The sequence below is a fragment of the Vulpes vulpes genome, chromosome 1, assembly GCF_048418805.1.
Source record: "Vulpes vulpes isolate BD-2025 chromosome 1, VulVul3, whole genome shotgun sequence".
NCBI classification, from domain to species: domain Eukaryota; kingdom Metazoa; phylum Chordata; class Mammalia; order Carnivora; family Canidae; genus Vulpes; species Vulpes vulpes.
The window spans coordinates 83,386,448-83,411,239 of NC_132780.1; the positions used below are offsets into that span (position 1 = coordinate 83,386,448).

Here is a 24,792-nt window from a genome sequence, read left to right on the forward strand (position 1 = left end):
TTTTTTTTTTTTAAGATTTCATTTATTTATTCATGAGAGACACAGAGAAAGAGAGGCAGAGACATAGGCAGAGGAAGAAACAGTCTCCTTGCAGGGAGTCTCGATCCCAGGACTCCAGGATCTTGCCCTGAGCCGAAGGCAGATGCTTAACCACTGAGTCACCCAGGGATCCCTGAACTTTAGTCTTGACAGAATATAAGTAGGTTCATCCATAAGACACCAAGCCCATTCCTTAGCATTTTAGATGCAATAGCTGCCATACAAGTTTGTAGCTACCTTAAAGGATTTCATCCTAAGAGATATTCAAGGGACAAGTATCATGCTACAGTTCCTTCTTTACTGTTAACCTTAATGAAGGCCACGGGGAAGCTGAACCTCAAACAGGGACTAGCTAGTTTCTGTTGGTCAGCTGGGTAAACTCTATTACAAAACTCAAAACTATGAATTCTATCAGCTTATTGCATTTGTTAACTTTTAGGACCATTGCATACAACTGTGCAGAATGGGCCCTGCATAATAGCACCCAACCAAGGAGGGGAATGGTGGACTCTAAGGCTGCATTTATCAGGAAGAAAGGTTCTCATATGGCACACAAAAGAGCCTTCTGTTTATCAGATTATGCCTACAGGCACTTTCTAGACTAACTCACCATTCCTTACCCACTTTTACCAGATTTTCTTAGAGACCATCCTTATAAGTACTATCAAGGAGATTTACCTCATACCTGACAATCATGGGACCCTGACAATTTTGGGACTCCTTGAGCTCTGATCCTTTCACTATGAAGATATACAATAGTAACATATAGTATATGTTTTTGTGAATTTGGACCACATGCTACTAATGAGAAATACGGACAGGTCACGGGCACATGAGATATCAGAAGTATTCTTCTGCTGGAATTCTACATTCTGACAGAATCCTTCCAGTGGGTGGTAGAAAGTAAGAGAAATTCTACAGCACTACATGAAACAAATGATATAATTTTGATGTGCTAGAGTCCAGAGTTTTCTAACTTTGTACTGATATTTTAGACCAGATAAATTCTTTGTTATGGGGAGCTGACTGCCTTGTCATTGTAACATTTTTGGCAGCATCCCCAGGCCTTTATCTACTAGAAGCCAGTAGCACTGTTCATTCCTCTCTCCTCTAACTGTGACAGAAAATGTCTCTAGACATTGTCAAATGCCCTCTGGAGGGTAAAATCACACCAGGGCGACAACTCTGCTAGACCTATACTTTCATCTCCAGCAGGTGGTGTGAGACTCACAAGATGTGTTCTGGGACTGAGAGGCCCATCACTATCTCCATCTGCTTGGTGGCATCTGAAACTGATGTAGGGCTCCCCCTGATCCAGGTGGCAAGTAGACTAAGGAACTCTGCCAAACAGATTGAGGCTGGTCCTATTTCTAGCAGGTAGAAAAGAATTGAACCTTAACTTTTTGTTTGCCTTTTTCCCCCTATGTCAACCCTTCCTCCTTCTATTAACTCCTTCACTGCTGTCCTTCTCCTAAAAGGAGAACCATGATTCCAACTTATTAAGAAGACCTATCTTCCAGGCAAGATTTAGCCCAATAGAAAACTTTGCTATTAACCCCTTGCCAATTTTGGTCTCTGTCTACCATTCAATGTCAATATGTCTTGGTATTGGCTAAAGAAGCCTGAACTGCTATATTCTCATCAGCGTTTTTAGCTTGTCTACGTTGAAGGGCTGCTGTGGGGAAAAAGCCAGACTTACAAACTGACCTATTTATATAACCTCAACAGATCAACATTTATCAAAGCAGGAATGGTCTGATCCTTGGATATGCTTTGGGCAGTCTGATGTCTGACTTCCACAGAAGACAGGGCCTAAAGACACTAACCCCATTGCATTTAGATACTACAGAGACCCAGGTTTCTTAACTTTGGCACATATACATATATACTCACATCTGCTCATGCTTATGAACACATATATGCAAACATATCTAAATTTTTATATATACATAAAAAATAGATCTCATAAGCAATGGGGGGAACCTGTATTTTTTACTATTTCATGACAAAGTTCCATGTATATAAAGACTAAGCAACTTTTAAAAAACCCAACTTTAAGAGTCATAAAAAATATGGGAGAATGTTTAATAAAATTAGGGTGAAAAGGTCTTTCCAATATACAATGGAATATTATTACTCAAACATGAAAAAGAATAAAATCTCGTCACTTGCAACAACATGGATGGATCTAGAGTATACAATGCTAAGTGAAATATAAGTCAGGGAATGACAAATGCCATATGATTTCACTTTTATGTGAAATTTAAGAAACAAATGAAAAAAAGACAAAAGACCAGATTCTTAACTATAGAGAACAAACTCCTGGTTACCAAAGGGGAGTGGTTGGGGAAATGTTAAAACAGTTAAAGAGGATTAAGAGTAAACTTATCATGATGAGCACTGAGTTATGCACAGAATTGTTGAATCACTATATTGTATACCTAAAACTAATGTAATGCTGAATGTTAATTATACTGGAATTAAAAAAAAAAGAAAAGAAAAAAGGTCTTTCCAATCAAAGTACAAAACTCACAAGTCATAAGAGATTGCTGTGACCAACTGTTCCACAAATTTATCTTAGAGATATACTTTTATAAATGGTTGAAGACACATATGTATCATACTATCACAACAGAGCAAAATGAACAGCAGACAAAAAAATATATAAATGTCCACTGATGAAAACTGACTAAATTATGGTACTTTCATGTAACAGAACATCACACAGTTATGAAAATAACTATGGAAGACTGGCATGTGCCAGTATGAAACAATCTGTCAGATATATTGTTGAGTGAACACAAATTATAGGAAGAATATGTAATATCTTCCCCTTTATGCAAAAAAAAAAAAAAAGCACTATCTAAAAAGATTTTTGCCTATATGCACAAAGTACTTCTAGAAGGACATGGAAGAAATTTCTGTGATTGTCTCTAGAGAGGAAAATGAGTCTGGAAAGAAAGGAAGCTTGCTTTCTATTGTATATCCTTTGAAGTTCTTGAATTATTTCTTAGATTGTGCATAAAGTCTATCACAAAAAAATTCAAAGAACATATTTCAAAATAGAATAGCAAATATCTTACATTGAGGATAACAGAGAATTCTTACCTTTCTCTGCAAAATTTAAGTGAATGTAGTATGGCAGGTCTCTTTTGACGTAAATTCCACAAATGTAAGGTATCATCAGCCAAGGCACTCACAAGAGCTCCCTTAAAAATAAAGTGTAATATTTTTTATAGAGAACACATTTTACAAACATTAAAGTTACTAAAGAGCTGTCAAAAAAAGTCTTCCCAAGTTTCAAAACTTTCAGTAAATAGATTTAATTTTCAGAAACATTTGTCTCACCCAAATTCTAAGTAGTAGATGTAATACACTGTTATATGTATTTGTACAAAATGTTTTAACTTCTTCAACAATTTAAAGTATAATTTAGTATCTTATAAACTATAAGTACAGTAGGATCTAGATGGACATTACGGTTGATAGCTATAACCAGAAGTAATATTAGAGTTACTTGACCACTACTACATATCATCTTGACTAGAAGAAAAATATAATATGAAGTAACATTCCCATTTTAAGAAAAATTCTTTAGAATGCACTATGCCTAGATCATAATTCTACTACTAGAATGATACAGAAAATAAAGATAGCACTCAGCAACTATAAGTTCAATAACCAAAAGATCGAACAATCAACTAATTTAGAAAGTTAAAATATCTGACAGTATTAAATAATATTAAGTATGGAGAAGAAAATCTCTGGCCCCATATGAGAATCACAGAGGAGGCTAAGTCTCACCCTCGATCTAACAAATCAGAACTTTCAGAGCAAGAACTTATACAGGTTTATCTTTAAAAATCTCCAGAAGTGATTCTGATATGTGAACAGAATTAAGAATCTGTACACTAAGGTTGGTTTATTAAGACATGTGCTTGTTTTTCCTCCAAAGAGTCAGATATTTTTCATCTATATTGACAGTAAGATAAAAATGCAACATGAAAAATTTATGTTAATTTCAAAACAGGATTCCACTCATCAGGTTATTACAAGAAATCTTAAAATCTCCTTCCTTTAAACTAAGAGTTTCTCATTTATCAAAGAGGATTAAAATAGCTCTGCAAATTTACATTAAATGATCTCCCCAAGTCCTTTCCACCTTTGAAATTCTATGAAGACCACTCTATGGTGTAATTCCTACTGCTACAATATGGTTATAGGAGAGCAGAAATAAAGTCCATATGCTTTCACTTAGAAAGCATCCTCTTATCTATATCACTTTGAAGCAGAGAAACTCAAAGATTCTTAGTATCAGAGATTTGTACTCTTCATCCTTATTTTCACCATAGAGATATAGAGCCGAAATGGCAGTAACAGCTGACCACCTCCCTTAGTGGTCCCTTTACCTACATACGATCTACTAAATATAAAAGCAAATAGCTACTCTCAATTGTCAGATTTCTGTAGCAATCCTCAATTATTCATATTTTGCTAAGCATTTTTTAAAACAGTAACATCATTTTTAAGTACTCAAAATGTAACATCTAAGCATGTAAAATAAAAAGTCATATCCAAGAACTCTTAAGATGAATCCTATCCAAAAGAATCCTGCATGAATGACAACATAAATTACTTAAGATTTCTAAAATGTAGGTGTTTAATCAGTTTGCAGTATGTTATTTACATTGGTTCATGTACTACTTTAAGAAATACTCTTAACACGTGTATAAAAATGGATAAGAGGTTAGTGGTCTCCAGGGATTAGGAACTGAGAGCAGGAGGGGGCCCAGTTGTAAAGGGGGAGCCTTAGGAAATTCCTTTATGATGATGAAACTGATCTGTATCTTGTTCATGGTGATCATTACACAAATCTATTATGCATCATAAAATTGCACAAAACTACACACCCATACTGACACAGGAGTACATGGTGGTGAAATTTAGATAAGGTCTGTAGTCTAGCTAATAGTAGAATATGGATTCACTTTCCTGGTTTGATATTATACTACTGTTACACACAATGGTACTATCAGGGGAAGCTAAGGGAAGTACATACAGACAGACCCCTTCTGTTTTGAAACTAACTGCCAGAATTATTTCATACCAAATTTTTTTTAAAAATATGAAAAATAATCTTGACTCCTCATAAATGGGTTCAACTTTCTATATTGTGATTTCCTTCAAATTTTAACATTTTACAATGCATATTATACAGTTCTAAACAGAATACTAAACAGTGTTTAAAAAAACACTTCTGACTCAAAAACCCCTACATAATTGCATATTAATCTTCTGATAAAAACATTTTACAAAAGGTCAAAGGTATGAAGTGTTTGGTTTTTTTTTTTTTTCCTCTCACACTCATTTAAGAATTTATTCCATGGAACCTAAGGACCTGAGGGCAAAAAGAATGTCCACAGACTATCATCACAATAAAGATAGCAGAGCCTTTTCTGCAGTAATTTCTTCTAACGACCAGCTTTTTCTGTTTGTCACTCCATACAGTAAACATCTATTCTTAGAGCTGCTCATTTTTTAACTTTTAATTTTTTTAGAAATTCCAATTAGTTAACATACAGCGTTATATTAATTTTAGGTGTGCAATATGTGATTCAACAATTCCATACATCATCACCCAGTGCTCATCACAAGTGCCCTCTTTAATCCCCATGACCTATTCCACCCACCTGCCCCATCTCCCTCTGGTAACCATCAGACTGTTCTGTATAGTTAAGACTCTGTTTCTTGGTTCACCTCTTTTTTTTCCCCCTTTTCGTTTCTTAAATACCACAAGAGTGAAATTGTATGGTATTTATCTTTCTCGGACTTATTTCGCTTAATTAGCATTATACTCTCTAGCTGCAAGTCACTGCAATTGCTCATACTTTCTAAAAACCTGCAAGCATGTTATCTACCCTGACAAAAAAAAAATATTAGTTTCCTGAGCTTCTTCCTAACTTTATACTCTATCAAAAAAAAAAAAAAAAAAAAGGCATCATCAATTACTTCAAGTGACACAACAATTTTGAACAATAACCAGTTTTCTTTTCTAATGGATTTTTGTTTCCTGGTTGTATTGCAAACAAGTCATTAGAGAAGTATATTTTGTTATTTATAATAAACTCAATCTTTAAAAAAAATTTAATATAGATTTTAGTGTTACATAACTTTCAATATCCAAGAAATAAAATTTAAATGCAGCACCCTGTACCAAAAGATTTACTTATACCATTCTATTTGCAACACTGTTTTAAGAAGCATCTTGCATTATTTAAGCCATGATGATGGCTTAAAGTGAATTGCTACTAGCTGTGTGACCTATAAGAAATATACTTTTGTTCAAATATCTAAGTATGAACGCATGCAAGAAATCTGAAAGACCAGATGTGGCCCTATTTCAAATATAAGTAGGACAGATTAAAGCAATTCACTGACCTCATTGATCAGGAACTGAAGCTGGATGACTGCAGCTCCACTGTCATGTTGGCAGTAACATTCTACTCCTGGACGACCAAAGCTGTCATTAATTTCATTAAGGAGTCTACAGTATTTGTGGGCTTTTTATAGCAATTCTTAAGTTATATAATAGACTAATAAATTATTCCAATGACCTGATATTCACTACCTGCTATTTACTGAGACTAAGATTCAGAGCTACATTTATTAAGCATCAATCTGATCAGCTAGCTTCTGCTGATAATCAGAAGTCTCAGAGATGACAGGTCTAAAAGAAATAACTATTCCTTCTAGAAAATAAAAGAACTATCAAAAATAGGAATATACAGAATGTAAAATATATATACACTTTACTCTGCACCGTTTTTTTTTCTGTCACTTAAAATAAAAAGAGTTAAAAGTAGTTGATCGGGGGAGCATCCAATTTTTCCCAAAGCAGCAAACAAATCTGAAAAGCAGAGACATGTCATTTTGGAAAAATGCTTTTGGAACCAGTCTTTTTATGGCATTTTTCATTCCTATAGTATTATTTTTAATAGTGTAAGTTAATATAATGAACCATATTACTATGTTTATTATTGTAGCATGATGATGTTATATTACCAATGAATCAATCTTTTATGACAGACTTGAATTCAAAATATGCAAATTTGTATTAATTTGCATATGATAACAGTAAACACAATATTCTCTGTTAGGCATATATTAAACATGTTATATGTATATACTAACTCATTTAATTCCCATAATCTATGAAGAATATATAATTTCCCCCTCCTCATAAACAGATAAGGAAACTGAAGCACAGAGAAATCAGTAACTTGTTAAGTTAAACAACTAAAAAGAAGCAGAGATGAGATCTGAATAACCATTCTGGCTCCAGAGTCTATACTCTTAATAAGGTATGCTAAATAAAGAAAACAAACAAAAATCCAAACACTTTACAACTTATTACGTGCCAATCATCGTTACATGCTTTTATCTTCATAAACTTGAAATGAGAAATTAGCTATTTTAACATGCCACTATACTAATCTACTTTTTATTGGTTCACAATAAATATTAATTAAAAATAAAAGGCTAAATCTAAAACTAAAATGTGATGGGATTTAATGAAATTACAGCTCTCTTTATGTAAGTTCATATTCAGGTGTATAGACTATTTCTATATTCTTTTTAATGTCCAAAAGCTTTTCTTAAGTAAAAATAAGCATACTACAGGTTAAATTCCTACTTTCTGTGCACCTTTTCCTTCTGATTTCTAAGTTTTTCTAGGTGATATTTATTTTCCACAAATTTTTTCATTTTACTGCCAGCAATGAACTTCTATTATTTCATAAATAAACGTGCATGTTTTGCCTATAGTACCCTACTCTTTAAGCATCTCAAACTTTTATCATCATCACCATCATCAGTATTAGTACTAGTTTTACTACACCAATTGCCCAAATGCACCTACAGGAAGCTACATTTCAAATTGTTACCATTGGCACTTGGTAGTGCCAAATCACACGTGGTTGGCCAAGATACCTACATTTATATTCATCCATTTCTTTTGAAAGGATGCCCTTTTAGCTAATAAATGGAGTCTAATTCTAATCTTTCCAGCGAAATTATTCTTCTGGGACCAATTAGCATATTCTATAATCCTCATTTTACATACAGTAAAACTTCTCATCTAACCAGATCAGTAAAATTAAGTTAGTAAAAAAAAGTGAACTATTATGAAGAATCATAAAAACTCTACTTACCTTATGTGTTATTTTTTTTAAAAAACATACATAATTTTGCTAATGTTGTCATATTATCCAAAGACTTTTTGAAGTATGGATCTATTAACTAGATTCAATTGTTTTTCTTACAGCACAGCCATTGTAAGTTAGGGTGGCTCAGTCAGTTGAGCATTTATCTGACTCTTGGTTTTTGGCTCAGGTCCTGATCTCATGACTCATAGATTCCAGGCCCACAGTAGTGGCACTCAATGGGGAGTTGGCTTGAGGATTCCCTCCTTCTGCCCCTCCCCCCATGTGCATGCTCACATGCACTCGCATGCTCTCAAAAACAATCTTTAAAAATAAACAAACAAATAAATAAAATATACTCATAACTGTAAGATTTGTAGTTAAATTTTTTAAACAGATCCTTAAAGATACTGGCAATGCATTCTAAATGCAGCATTCACATACAATCCTACTTCTTATCTGATCATTTACTGTTATCCACACAGCATCAGAAAAATTTTAAGTGACTGACTTCATGAAGTCTTCTCAAAGTATTCATCCTACATTTTTATACATATTTTTTAAAACCCTCTATTTTGCATTCACATCAGTTTATATATTCTGAAAGTGAACTAATTACTAGATTGTAATAACAAATATGACAGGCACCAATAGATGTGGAAATACACAAAACTGATTATTGGTTAAGTAAAATATAAGCAAATAGATCTACTAATTTGGGCCTACTGGTCTGAAAACTTCATTGCGCTGTGGGTACCAATCAATATTTTACTAATAGAGACTGGAAAGTTTAAGTCAGGAAGTCTGGAAGTCAAGAAAGGTTTATTATTATCTACACATGGAACTATTCCAGACAAAACGATACTTTTTTATGACAATATTAATATAGTCACTTTACTTATAGCTAAGATGATAAATTTACTTTCTTAATAAAGAATTACCTACTATTTACTAAGCTTCAGTCTCCATGTCTTATATACACAATTGTACTTAATCCTCACAGTAACTCTGAAAGGTGGTTGTTATCTATATTTTACAAATGATAATTCTGGGGACACCTGGGTGGTTCAGTGGTTGAGCATCTACCTTCAGTCCATGGCATGATCCTAGAGTCTCGGGATCGAGTTCCACATCAGGCTCCCTGCATGGAGCCTGCTTTTCTCTCTGCCTACGTCTCCTGCCTCTCTGTCTCATGAATAAATAAGTAAAATCTTTTTAAAAAATGGTAATCTGGAGGCTCAGGGAAGTGATTCTTCTCAAGGTTACTACTGATTTCTCTCCATTTTCCTTTGGATAAGGTAGTACTATGCTGTAGCCAGCCCTGAAGGATCCTTAATATTACAAAAGCTCTATGGATTGGGGAGAACAAAGTCATAAATCATTACTTTGTAGTAACAAAAAGTTTAAAATTAAATTTTAAGCAATGGAAGGTACTTACATATAATCAAAAGATAGTACTTGAAAGAATACAAATTCTAGAGCAAGTAGTTCTCAATCCTGACAGTGTATCAGAATTCCAGCTCAACTGCAAATTTACTAAACCCAAATTGCCTGAGAAGCAGCCTGGGTAGGTATCCGTCTTTGTTTTATTGTTGTTGATATGGCACAGGAACATCTGAGGCACAGTGAAAATTAAGACATCTTCTTTCAAGTCAGTTCATATGCCAACTCCACTAGTACTTGCTGTGACCAGAGGAGAATTATTACACTTCTCCACTTTGTCTATAAAATGCAGATGCTAATCATGTCTAGCTTGCAGAGATGTGGTGAGAATTAAACCTATTAAGAGTGTACTCCCCAAACGGTACCCATCCATTATCATTATTTAACTAGTATATTCACTACTTCAACAAGAAATAAAGACACCTTATTTTGGACATACCATAATGTAAGAAAATAACTTTGAATATATTAGATCACAGCATGTCACAGATGTAAATATTCATATTCTTTTCTATTTTTTTCTAATGATTATGGCTTCTTGCATATGTGGTTCTTCCTAATATTGTTATTACTGAGAGTAATACACCATCGTAACTCCTGAATAAGAGCTGCAGAAGACAAAGCTAAAACAGGCTGAGAGGAAAGTCTTTGAACGCAAATCTTTGAATTTAGACATGATCCTTTAAGTAAGCAACAGGGAGAAAAGAAATATTTAAGGAAAAAAATACAATATAATGAAACTAGCATTTACTGATGAATAATCAGGAAGATATATGTGGAAGAGATAAGCAGAAACAAAGACCAAAACCAGTTAAATAAACCTTTTAGAATACTGGACCATCAAATTCAAAATAAATATTCACTCAATTGCTTAAGTGGTGTTTTGTTCTTTTTTTTTTTTTTTTTGAAAGGGAGGAAGAAACCAGGAATTAGGAAACCTTTAAGTATATCAACACCATCATAGTAGTTAAGATTTATTAAATAAATAATATGTATCAAGTACCATACACGTATTAGCTTACAAGAATACCTCCTTCCACAGGCTCTGTTATTTGCAAAAAAGAAAACTGAGATACAACCAAGCTAAATAACTTGACCAAGGCCACTCAGCTAGTTAGAAAAGAAGGTGGAATTTGAACCCAGGCAGTCTAACTCCAGTATACACATACATACATGCATACAAGAATTTAAATATAAATCACCAAGCCTTACTGCACCAAAAAGGAGCCAATTTTTACATGCTGAAAGAGGACTTTATCTCCATTTGACCCTAATCTGTACTTTCTAACTAGTTAAGTTCTTCTCTCCAGTTTATCTTTTAACTCAGGCAGAGAACCCTATGGCAAAGCATCCTGTGATGGACCAACTACCCTTCAAGCAATTGGGACTGCCCCAAAATCAGCAAGACCTCACATAATTGACCCCAAGACAATGATCAACCTGACCTTTACTGCCCACCTGCATGGACCCACTGATCTTTGTCCCACATTTTCCTTATATAAACAGAGAACTACTTTTAGCACATTAAAGACAGTCTTTGAGACATTAGTTTGCCTCACTGAAATAAATTTCGTTCTTGTTCTACCACCATCGGTAGCTCTACTTAGATACTGTCAGTAGTCCTTTTGGGACTCCCAGAGCCAGGTGCTCTTGCATCTATGGGCCCTGGTTATAATGTAAATGTCACTCCTAGTTGCTTTAAGTCATATTAAAACCAGAGAATGAACTTACAGAAGGATATTTATAATATTTTGCATCTGAGCACAAAATAAACTCAGACTAGTCTAAAACTCTAAAACTATGCCAAATGCAACTTTTAGTAGCAAGCAAACATTATAGAACCAACTGGGCACAAGCAATACACTAATCAAAAAAAAAATTTTCCAGACTCATTTTTCATTTTAGTTCATGGTGATAAATACCTGTTAATTTTAATGAAGCACTATAACCAAGCAGATAAGCAAAAAGTGGAGTTCTATATTCTAATTATAGTTGAAATTTTGAGATTGCCTCCTTACAAATATTTTTAAGCCACCCTATACTCCAAAAGCCCACACAATCAGAGACTGTATTAGAATAAAGGATGAAAATCACATGATCATTTTAACGGACACAGGAAAAAAGCCTTTGAAAAAAATCCACCCCCTTCCATGATACTCAAGGAAAAGGAACTTCTTCAACCTGACAAAGAGCATGTATGAGAAACCTACAGTGCACAACATACTTAATGCTGAAAGACTGAAATGTGTATCTTCCTGTTAAGCTCAGGCAAAATACAGGATGTCCATTCTCACCATTTCTATTCAACATATGCAGGATGTTCTTGCAGGGGAAACCAGGCAAGAAAAAGAAATACAAAGTGTCCAGACTTAAAAGGAAGAAATAAGGTAAAACCATTCTATTCACAGAAGACATGATCTTGTATAGGAAAATCCTAAGGAACTGACTAAAAACCACTGATTTGAACAAATAAAGGAGTTTAGCAAGATTGTACAACACAAGATCAATATGCAAAAATCAACTGTACTTCTATACACTAGCAACAAACAATCTGCGAAGTAAAATTAAGAAAACAGTTCCATTTACAATATCACAAGGAACAAAATACTTAGGAACAAATTTATCCAATGAAATGCAAGACTTGTACACTGAAAACTACAAAACATTGTTGAAGCAAGATCTAAGTAGGTGGAAAGACATCCCATATTCATAGAACAGAAAATTTAATAGTGTAAAGATGGTAATATTCATCAAACTTACCTACAAAATTAACACAGTAACTGTCAGAATCCCAGCTGTTTGTAGGAATTGAGAAGCTGAGCCTAAAATGAGCTTAAAAGTAATGTGGAAATGCAAGGGACTGAGAAGGGCCAAAACAATCTTGACAAAGAAGAACAAAGTTGGAAGACTCATATTTCCCTAATTCCAAAAGTTAATACACTATTACAATAATCAAGACAGTGTGATATTAGCATAATTACTGTATAGCTAGATCAACAGAATGAGTTGAGAATCCAGAAATAAACATTTATGATCAACTGACTTTGGATGTCAAGGATGTCAAGACAATTCAATAGAGAAAGAACAGTCTTTTCAACATATGTCTTGGGATAACTGGATAATATCTACATGAAAAATAATTAATTTGGACCCCTATGTCACACTATATTAAAAAAATTAGCTCAAAATAAAGATTTAAATTCAAGAGCTGACACTATAAAACTCTTAAAATAAAATGTACATTTTTGTGACCTCAGATAAGGCTGTGACTTCTTGGATGTAACACCAAAAGCATAAGCCAAGCCACAAAAGAAAAAATAGACAAATCAGACTTCATTAACATTAAAAAGCATTTTTGTACTTCAAAGGACATCATCAAGAAAGTGAAAGAACAGTCCACAGAACAGGAGAAAATATCTGTAAATCATGTATCTAATAAGGATTTAATATCCAGGATATAAAAAGGACTTTTACAACCAAATTAAAAAAAATAATCTGATTTAAAAATGGAGAAAGGATATGAATAGATATTTCTCAAAAGAAATATACAAATACCCAAAACACACATGAAAAGATGCTCAACATTAGGAAAATGCAAATCAAAGCCACAATGAAATACTTCACCTTCCTCTAGTATGATTATAAAACACAATACAAGAGTTTATAAGGATATGGAGAAATGAAAACCCTCAATTAGTTGGCAGGACTGTAAAGTGGTACAACCATTTTGGAAAGTAATTTGCAATTCCTCTATGTTAAATGCAGAGTTACCATATGACTCAGCAATTCCACTCCCAGGAATATAAACAAGAGAAATGAAAATATACATACATGTAAAATTTCTACACAAATGTTCACAGTATTATTCCTAATAGCCAAAAAAGAGGAAAATCTCAATATCCAGCAACTGATTATTGGATAAATAATATACAGTGTCTTTATACAATGAAATATTCAACCATAAAAAGAAAAGAACCACTATATACGTTCTATATTATGGATAAACCTTAAGGACATTATGCTGAATAAAAGACAATCATAAAAGACTATATATTATATGATTGCATTTATATATGACATATCCATAATAGATGAATCCATAGAAATAGAAAGTAAGTGATTATGAAGGACTGGGTAGAGAGTGTAAGGCAGAATAACTGTTAAATAAGTATGGGGTTTCTTACTGGGATAAAGAAAATATTCTGAAGTTAAGAAATGCTGATGATTGCATAACTCAGCAGATACAGTGAAAAGCCCTGAACTGTATATTTAAAAGGGTAAATTTTACAGTATTTAAAGTATCTTAATAAAGCTGTAATAAAAAAATTGGCGTCTATGAATGATAAATGATAATACACATAGGCAAAAACAAAGGACTGAATTTAAGGACAAAAATGGCTGCAATTACTAATGAAACAAGTTAAAACATTATATACTAAATATACTTTTAAAAATCCCTTTTATCTAGGATTTAAAATATCTGCCACAAGCAATGAATGAATTTAACTATTTAGCAACCTAACTGAAATGCAGCATAGTAAGAGAAAAAAAAATCACACTATAGTTGAACATTTTTGTAATTAAGCTCCTTATTTCCTTTTGTCTTGCACTTAATGTTTAAATATTTTTATTTCATTCAAGATTTAGACACAGGTATCTATCTAACGGATGAGAAACAATAGAGAGGACCCTTTATAAGCTTTTAAAATTCCATGAATCTGTAAGTTCAGTCTATTCATTTTCCCTTTCAATCATTTGTTAGGCTAGTATTACAATCACAGCAATAGTTCCTCTGTTTATTCTGCCTTTTTCTACTATACTGTCAGTAAAGGATAAAATAGTTAAAGAAGCAGGAAACGGGACCCCAGCCAAGTGGTAAGTTCTGAGAGTACAGCTCCTAAGCAAGTTTTCATGCATGTATATTGGCAACCTCTACTTTTTTGAAGAATGAGATATTATATTTAATAAATTATTAAGATTTTTTAAAGATTATATATCTTCTCAGGGAATCTGTTCATCAATTCCTGTCAATGAAAAAAAAGGCAAGAAAGTACTGGCATTATTCCAACCCCTACAGAAGTGACACATTCAATTTTCCAAACTAGAAATGGAAGACTGGAATACATATAAAATGCAAAGCAACTGGAGGACTTTGATATCCTGTGCAGTTTCTGAAAATACACTTATATTCTACAAAGTTTAAAGACGAGGATACAGATAACTGAACTTTCCATGAACTCGTAAGTGACTAATAAATTATCCTACAGTGTAATACAATTAATTATATAATATTGTGTGAAAGTAATTTTCATTGAACATATATTCTGCTAACAAATCAAGAAGAACTTTGATGGGTAAACTATTCCTTCCTGATTTAAATTATCCACCAAAACCCCTGATGATTTCCACTAACTTCTGTTACCATTTCTTTTACTGCATTCTTACACTATTAGCAAACAGAATAATTCACATCTCTACTAAGCCTTCAAGGTACTGCTACTCTCAACTGGCTTAATTTAATACTCTGAATAAAAGCTCAGCAAATGATTTTTATTTTTAATGACTTAAGTCCTGAAGAAACTTAACCATAATATGATTATTTTCAATAGTAAAGTTAAAATCTAAACACCACCATAATGTGGTCAAAGAATATTGATGAAAGCATTCTAAAAATGAAGAGGGGGAGGTTTTAGCATCAGACCAACTCTCCCATTTGATGTAAACATAAACTACAACCACTGAGCAGCTGAGAGACTTCATTTTTTATTCCACATTGTAATGAGAAATAAGTGAGAGTCAACAAATAAAAAGAAGTAGTACATCATACATCTATCCTACTCAAAAAATGGAAATAGGTCAAATGATCTGTGATAAATAAGACAACCTACGTGTGCTGCAGCTTTCTCATCTGCAAATGCTTCACCTGTCTCTTCCCTCTTCCACCTAATCAGTATGACAACTACGTACCTGCAAGACCAGACTTTATCAATTTCGTATTGAGATTACATGGTCCTTTTTTTATTGCTAGTCCTCATGTCTAGTGATACAATGCTAGGACAAGGAAAGACAGTAATTCAATCCTGCGACTCCAGTGCATTCCCATCTTCATAAATATTTCCTACCAGTTTCACAGCTCTGTCTCCAAAGGCAATGGTCTAGCAGAGTGTCAGCTTACACACACTTTACTGAACATGTTTCTACCTAACATCTGCCTCACTAAGAATACTGCTACCCTGTCTGTCAAACATTTAACCAGTATTTTTCTCAATTCTGGCTCTACATCATAAGCATCCATAGAGATTTCACATAAAATAATTACATATATTAAGCCCCATGCCAGACTCACTCACTCAGAGTATCTACCGAAGAAATCCAAGTATATGTTTGGACATTGTTTGTATGTTCTTTTTTTTTTTTCCGCTCTATAAAATATTCTAATGTATGGCCATGGTTGTAAAAAAAACCTGGAAAACCCGGTGAGTATAATTAAGCATTATCTTCCACAAAATTAAATTTATATATATGAATGACTTATTAATTTCTCAGACTGCCTTTCTTCAAAAGGAATAATCATGAATCCCCTCAATATTTGATCATAGGTATATTTTCCAAATTTCTAATGATCTGCTACTTCTAACTGAACTTCTAATCAACTTGATAGAAACACGACCACAGGAAGAATTTAGTAAATCTTTACCAAAGTTTACCACGGTGAAGAACATTTCATTTTGTATTTTATGACTATTAGTGTATTTGTAGTACAAAGCCTTTGTCAAATACCAGTTTTTCACATTTCTATAGTAGAATAACCCTATTGTATAGTTTCACCTGCTTGATGTTTTTTTGAAGATTATGTATTTTTTCACCTATAAAAACACAGACTTTTGGTTTCTGGTCCAGCACATAAGAAATTTAAAATCTGCCATTCCATCCTAGCAACAAGGAAAAAGCTGAACAAACTAAAAGTTGTCAGCTCTTCTTAGATCCATAAGACAAATGAGATCACAGGGCAAATCACTATCCCCAAAACTGCAAAGACAGGCCAATACCATGAATCACAACTTACCAAAACAAACCAGCAGACACCACCATGGGAATCAGTGCTAGGGTAGGAAAATCTAAAGTGTAATGGATGAATTGCTAGGGGCTTAAAGCAGACAAATCTGAGAGTCAGAACTCCAGGGGGACCCAATCATGAAGGGAGAGAGGGGAATCCTTACACTTTAGTGAGTTTTACCTCCAAGAGCTCCACTAGTGAAGCTCACCACGGTGATATCTGAGAAAAATCTCCACTAGGTTCCCACAGCAGATATCTGAGAAAAATCTCCTCCTGCTTCCAGTAACGAGTGGGGGAAAAGCAACCATTTTTAAATACACTGGAGCATTCTGTTCTTAACAAGATCGTCCTCAGGGGAAACTAATGGGAGCCTAGACAGCTGGGGGCTTATCAGAGCTGAACTGACCTGGCAGAAGGGAAATACCCAACTCCAACCCACTCTAGCTATCCTAATTCACCGGGTGGAGGGGGGCAAGGGGTAACTAAGAATCACTGTGAAGTTCACAGTTCAGAAGCATAGGCTCACTAACAGACTAAGACCTAATCACAGTACAATAGAATGCTTCCCCTCCTCTCACACCTTACCACCAAAAACGAATCTAGATACAAACCTTGCAGTGTTCACAAAAATTAACTCAAAATGGATCATAGACCTAAATGTGAAATGCAAAACTATAAAACCCCTAGAAGATAACATAGAAGAAAACTTAGATGACCCTAGGTAAAACAATGATTTTTTAGGTACCACACCAAAAGCACAAAACAATAACTGATAAACTGGACTTCTTTAAAATGAAAATCTTGTGCTCTATAAGATATAAGGTCAAGAGAATGAGAACACAGGCAATCAACTTGGAGAAAATACTGTAAAAGACACACCTGATAGAAAACTGTAATCCAAAATACACAAAGAACTCTTAAAATTCAACAATAAAAAAATGAACAATCCAATTAAAAAATGGGCCAAAGACATTAATAGACACCTCACCAAAGACAGATAGCAAACAAGGATATGAAAAGATGCTCCATATATCACCAGAGAAATGCAAACTAAAACAAGGAAACTGCTACAAACTTATCAAAATAGCCAACACCTAGATATGACATCAGAAGCTGATAAAAATGCAGATCAACAGAACTCAAGTTCATTAGTGGTGAGACTGTAAAATGGTACAGCTACTTTGGATGACAGTTTAGTAGTTTCCTATAAAACTGAAAACACGGTTATCATACATACAATCTAGTAATCACACTTGTTGGTATTTACCCCAAGGAGCTGAAAGATTATATTAACACACAAAAACCTACACAGGGATATTTATAGCTGCTTTATTCATAATTGCCCAAACTTGGAAGGAACCAATTTACCCTAAACTAAACTGTAGTAATCCAGATTAATAGAGTATTATTCAGCTTTGAAAAGAAATGAACTATTAGCCATGAATAGACCCACAGTGAAAGTTAATAAGTGAAAGAAGCCAATGTGACAGGACTGCAAACTGTAGGATTCCCACTACAGAGACATTCTGGAAAAGGTAAAATTCTGGAGACAATTAAGATCACTAGCTACCAGGAGTTGGGGGATAGGATGAGGGAGAGATGAAAAGGTAGAGCTCAGAGGATTTTTAGGCAATGAAGCTATTCTGTATGATACCATAATGGTGGATACATGTCATATATCTGCACAACAGAAAGAGTGAACCGTAATGTAAAGATGGACTTTGGATGATTATGTATCTGTGTAAGTTCATCAATTTTAAAAAATGTCCCACTCTGGTGGGGGATGTGGATAATGGCAGGGTTACGCTGAGAGCAGACAAGGAAATGTGGGTCTGCTGAACCCAAACACTGCTCAAAAAATAGTCTATTTAAAAAATTAATACATTAATAAATGAAGTTAGCCACATGCTTATAAGGATAGACATACTTAATTTTACTGCCGACTCACAATTTTAACACTGCTAGTCTGCTCTTTAAGTAAAAATGATAATGTGTACTATTACTGCAAAAAAAATTAATGAGATACTAAAAATAACTCTGAAAAATGCAAAGATCAACATTTAAAACTTCCTTAATGGAACATAACTGTAACATTTTATAATATATGTCCAGTGTTATTTGGAAAATTATGTCAGTTAACTGCTTTCATGTGAATGAAAGGAATATCAAAACAAAAAAGTAATAACAGCATCTAGACTTATAGTATTCACGGGTTAAAACAGGCCTCTAGTTACCTCTTCCACTATTATTTTGAATAAGAATTTTTTATTATTGGTAAACAAATTAGAGATGTTGAAAATTTTTCATTCTTATTATTCCGTTTTGGAGTGAGGATTGTCTCTAAAGGGGTCAAAATGAATTATATTTATTATCACAGGTAATTATTTAGAATAGCTTTTAATATATAAATATGCTTTGAAATGAAACACTTGCTCAGTTTATGAGACATACAGTCATAATAGTGGTCTGAGTTAGAGAAACAAGAAAGAATGTACATTCTGACATATCAGGTAAAAACAATCTTTTATCCTAGAATCCATTCTCAGATGCTTAATGGCTAAGTTCTTTTCTCAAGCATGGCAAAGAGAATTTTAAAAGAAAAATACAACCCATTATGAAAAATACAGTATAGAGACTGAATAGATGAAAAGTCTGCTCCAGCATTTTTTCTCCTTTTCAAAAGACAAAAAGAAAAAAAATACATAAAAGGAAAGCAATTTAGTAGAAAGTACTGCAATAGCTGATGCCACTAGATTTATAGTCACCTCTGGCAGAGTACTGCTGTGAAAAAGCAGAGGTACTGCTATTACAAGAAAAGATTATGTAGTTTTGAGAAAGGGTAGGATTAATCATTCTTCAATAGCCAACCTCACCAAGAAAACTCCAAAAATTCTAGATAGCACTTACTGAAAGGAAAACACAAACAAAATTTAAACTAGGGATATACAAAATCCCTTATTTCAAATAAAAAAATCTCATTATTTAAAGAGTAGCTACCATGTTATCTCTAAGACTATATATTTTACAAATAACATGTGCTAAGCAAAACTTAATTTTCAAATGAGGAATTATAAAACCAAAAATATTAGCTCTTTTTTAGTTAAAACCTCTTTGTATTTTCCATTGTAAGGGAATCTAAGTTACTCTAGAACAACATTCATTCATTCATTCATTCATTCATTCATTCATTCATAGTAGGCTCCACTCCCAATGTGGGGCTTGAACTCACAACCCTGAGATCGAGTCACATGCTCTACCAACTGAGAAAGCCAGGAGCCCCTCAACATTCATTTTTAAATCATAGCACCTGTAAAAAGCTATAGCTCAGCATGCCATCATTTCATTTATTTGTCTAATGTAACAACTTCTATAAGCTTAACTAACACCAGTTAGAGAAATGGAATAAAGTAGAAATTAGCCTTATTTACTGAATAAAATGTTATCTATACTTATTGCTACTTGAAAACGATGTAGTGAACTATAAAAATTTTTCAAAAAGATATAATTTCAGTTTCCATATAAAGTAGCACACAGTCTTCCTAAGGGACATGCAATATATCTAACTCTAAAGAAGAATTTGCTTCTAGGAACTTTATGAGGTTTTTTTTTCCTTAAATACATCATTTTTCAGGTTTTCTTCCACAAATGAAAACTGTTATTTTTTTCATCAAAACTGGTAGACAACTACAAAATTGTAGTATTTTAGTAAGATGCTTACATTCACTTTTATCTTTAAAAGTTATCCATCTAAAAAAATTAAAAAATAAAATAAATAAATAAAAGTTATCCATCTAGGGGCACTTGGGTGGCTCAGTCAGTTAGAGGTGTCTGCCTTGGGCACAGGTTACCATTCCAGGCATGACCTGGGATCTAGGCAGATAGGTGCTTCTCCCTCTTCCTCTGCCCCTTTCCTCTGGCTTGTGTGTGCATGCTCTCACTCTCTCAAATAAATAAAATCTTTCAAAAAATAAAAAAAAAAACTAATTGTATCTACATCTCTATATTATTAATGAAAATATTTTTAAAAGCTAGAGATGCAAACATTTTTAATTAAAATTAGATTAGTAAAGGTCTTAAACAAGCTGAATACTTCATTAATAGAACTGATTGCTGAACTGCCCCCAACAGCTGCCTAGTTAAGCATCTTCATTATCATATTAATCCTTACCTCAAAAAAAAAGCCTCTTCCACAGGACCAAAAAATACTTACAAAAGTAATTTAACCTAGCATGTAGAAGTACACGTCATTAAGAATTACTAATTTTTTCTTAAATCACTTTCTATTTATAACTAAAAGGTTAAATTTAAACTGATTAAGTTTCACAAATTATACCTGCATTAACTATAAAAAAATGCCTGTAGTAGTTGCTTACTGAGCATTCCTCGCCACTGATTTAAAAGCAAAGCAGCCTCATGACTTAAAACAAGGATTACAAAAACATTAGCTTGTGCACCAAATCACCCCACTACCTATTTTTATAAATAAAATGTTATTAAAACACATCTATACTGCTTCCTCCACATATTATCTATGGTTGCTTTTGTGCTACATTGGCAGTAGTTGTCAGAAACAAAAAGCTAGTATATTAACTATCCAGCCATTTACAGAAGTTTGCTGACTCCAGCAGCCTGGGTGGCTCAGCGGTTTAGCGCCGCCTTCAGCCCAGGGCGTAATCCTGGAGACCCGGATCAAGTCCCATGTTGGCTCCCTGCATGGAGCCTGCTTCTCCCTCTGCCTGTGTCTCTGCCTCTCCCTCTCTCTGTGTGTCTCTCATGAATGAATACATAAAATCTTTAAAAAAAAACAAAAGTTTGCTGACTCTTGAAGAATTTAGATCTTTAGTATTTTAAATGTATCTGAATGTACACACATATCTATCTTCTATAGGATATTTAGTAGAGAATCTATTGATCATTGAAGAATCTGTGTTCCTGAGGCACTTGGGTGGTTCAGTGTGTTGAGTGGCTGACTCTTGGTTTCAACTCTGGTGGTGATCTCAAGGTCCTGAGGTCAAGCCCTGTATGGGGCTCTGCACTCAGCAGGAAGTCTGCTTCAGGATTCTCTTTCCCTCTGTCCCTCCCCCTTCCCTCCTCTAGAATAAATAAATCTTTTCTTAAAAGATTCTGTGTTCCTTCTGTTGTGATTTTAGAATTGTATGCCAACTACTATCCAGTTTCTGGACTTTTTTTTTTTTTTTTTAAATTTCATTAATTTGAGAGAGAGCACAAACAGGGGGAACAGCAGACAGAGAGAGAAGTAAATTCCCCACTAAGCAGGGAGCCCCATGAAAGGGTCAATCCCAGGACCTTGGGGTCATGACCTGAACCAAAGGCAGATGCTTAACCAACTGAGCCACTCAAGCACCCCTTGATAAAACAGTTACTGGTTAATTCTATTTTGCATTGCTTTAAACTCTACTGCATCTTCTCGTATGCAGTAATGTTCTGACAGTTGTTTTAAGAGAAAATACTACTCAATATTTTAGCTATAATTTCAAAAAGGTCTAATTTTAGCCAGTTAAAATATCTACATATTACTTATAAAGAATGGCAATGTGGAAATTTAGATTTTAAATGCTGAATTAAGAAAAAGATGGCTACATGGGTGGAACTCGGAATGGAATTAAATCATATAATCACAAAGACAAAGGCACTGAGCTTTAAAGATAAGAATTGTTTTAATAGGGAAAATAATATTCTAGACTGAGGGAATCACGAAATACATGACCCTTTGTTGAACAGTGAACATTTAAGAAGTAAACCATGTCAACAATTCTTTCCTCTACTTACCCTCCACAGCCAAAGAAAAAAGTTATCCAGTAAACAAAACCAGTATGCAAAAATTTCTTTAAAATGAAACACAAGAGAGTAAGAGATTAAAGCAACTGATATTACTAAATCCAAAAGTAACTACTAGGTATTTAAATTCTTCAAAAATGTTGTTATAACATTAATATATGGAAGTTGGTTATCTTTCTTCTTTATTGTTGCAAATAAAAATTAGGTTCAATTAGGTTCAGATTAAAGTCTAAGACAATTATAAACATAACCATCTTTACAGGAAGAAGTCTGAGTAGTTAAATCAGAGGGTACTGCTTCTTAGACTGATTTGAGTCATATGTGACTAAGAGAAGAGAGAAGTATCAAGCACCTTTGGTAGTCCTTCATGGACTCCATTTATTTCATACAAATCAAGGCAACAAGCACCTTGTTGGTCAAACAAAAACATTTCATTATCTAAATCCCAAGATACTGAGTATACCTTCTGACAAATATGCCAAATCATGGCAGGAAACTCTCATTTAAACATTACAAAACAAAACTGACACTCATGATTAACTTTATTCTTGTAAATAATTTGTCACTTCCAATGCATGAAGTTAAAGCTAAACAAAAACAACCAAAGCTTACCTTTTATTTAGTGATGTGCACCCCTATAGTCCAATCATTTACATGTACGTTACTAGCTACCACTGTTCCAAGTTACTAAACAATTACCAAATTTAGCACTCAAATTACATACCAGCAATTCAACAGTCTTTATATTAAGTCCTTTATATAAAAATAAAATCATGTGATTAGGAACTGTGAAAATTAGTAATGGGAAACCTCACTAGAGGAGTTAGAAGGTTTTGGCAGGGGAGTTCTCAGGCAGGGGAGTACTCGTAGTTAGTTGCAGAGCTAACAGGAAGAAATGGATGGGATCCCACAGTGGATACCACTCTATTATTCCAGCCAGAGGAAGAGACACTAATTTCCTCACTGCCACTCCCCACCCCAGGCAACAGCTCCACCCCAATGAGAAGCCACTGCACTGAACTCCTGGTTTATTCCAATGTAGTTCTTAAATGCCTTCCCAACTTACCCCTCTTCTCCTTAAAAAAAGGGTTCCTATCCATTGTTCCCTGCACTTGTTTACAGGTTTTCAGCAGCAGCAGCAGCAACCTGGTTTGTTTCAGGTTGCAATCCTCTTTTATTTCTAATAAACCCATCTGTTATTGGTAAAAAATTGACAGTTTTACTTTTAAGATTAACAAAACTCAGTAGTAATTTTATGTAATTTCATTTTAATTTTATATCCTTACTATTTACACCCAAGACAGGAAAAGTAAACTTTGTTAACAGTATTTTTAAAATACCCAAGTTTCCTATGTCATAATGAAACCTTATCTGTTATATAATAAAAATGCAATAACCTAATATCTTAAGTATTCAATGTGAGTTGTGTTTCAACAATGAAAAAAGAGCATGTTTTTCATACGCTTTTTCAGGCTCCCTTTTGTAAACAAAAGTTTACATTTGTACATCTATGGACTTGGATTTTGAATGCAATCAACAGATACAAAGTAAAGGGCTCCCCAAAGGGATGGAGTCTAATACTTTACTCTCTTTAACAAGTACTCAGAACAATTAATTAGAAGACCCCTCTAGACAGAAATGGTTCAGAGCATTCCCAAATTGTCCACAGAAAAAGAAATTCTAAGATCCTAGAACTGGAAAAACTCCAGATATCACGCATCCCAATCTCCCCATTTTACAGGGAAGGAGACTGAAGCCCAGACATTTTAGCCAGTTTAACCAAAATTAGTCTGAAGACTAGAACACCAATCTAAAGTCAATCTTCGAAATCCTTTACCTTTTCCCTTCAGGATGGCAAAGTCAGGTTATGATTTTCAAAGTAATGATACTAAAAAAAACAAATGGAAAACAAAGAATACGAAACAAAAACCCATCTACTTAAGGCAGAAAGGCTTACTAAGCAGACTTGATTCTCTACTAATTTTCAATTCCATTCAGATTCTATCATACCTTGTTTCCCTCAAAAAGAAATTCACTGCAAAGTAACTGCTTCCAGCCAGGCATCGTTTCTGGTTGTTTCTAAGGTAAAAGTGCCTATTCCTCCTGCTGCAGTAGTTCATGCTGAGAATCTCAACCTACTGCTGACACAGTACTCATGCTTCCTTTTATACAAAGTCTTCTTTAATAAAGAGTTAAGAGTTGAGAACTAAAAGTATTTCAAAGTCCTTGTTTCTCCTCTAGAGCTAGAATTCC

General features: G+C 34.0%; 1 protein-coding gene across 4 annotated transcripts in view; it reads right to left on the reverse strand.

Moving 5' to 3' along the window:
- The window catches only part of STXBP5 (syntaxin binding protein 5), a 165,408-nt gene that overhangs the window by 133,273 nt on the left and 7,343 nt on the right, over positions 1-24,792 (reverse strand). For all 4 annotated transcript variants that reach the window (XM_025997974.2, XM_025997976.2, XM_025997975.2 and 1 more), the window contains exons 3-4: positions 6,478-6,559; positions 3,148-3,248 (exon numbers count right to left, since the gene is read on the reverse strand). In XM_025997974.2, coding sequence (XP_025853759.1) covers positions 3,148-3,248; positions 6,478-6,559 — 183 coding nt within the window. The remainder of the gene's footprint in view (positions 1-3,147; positions 3,249-6,477; positions 6,560-24,792) is intronic.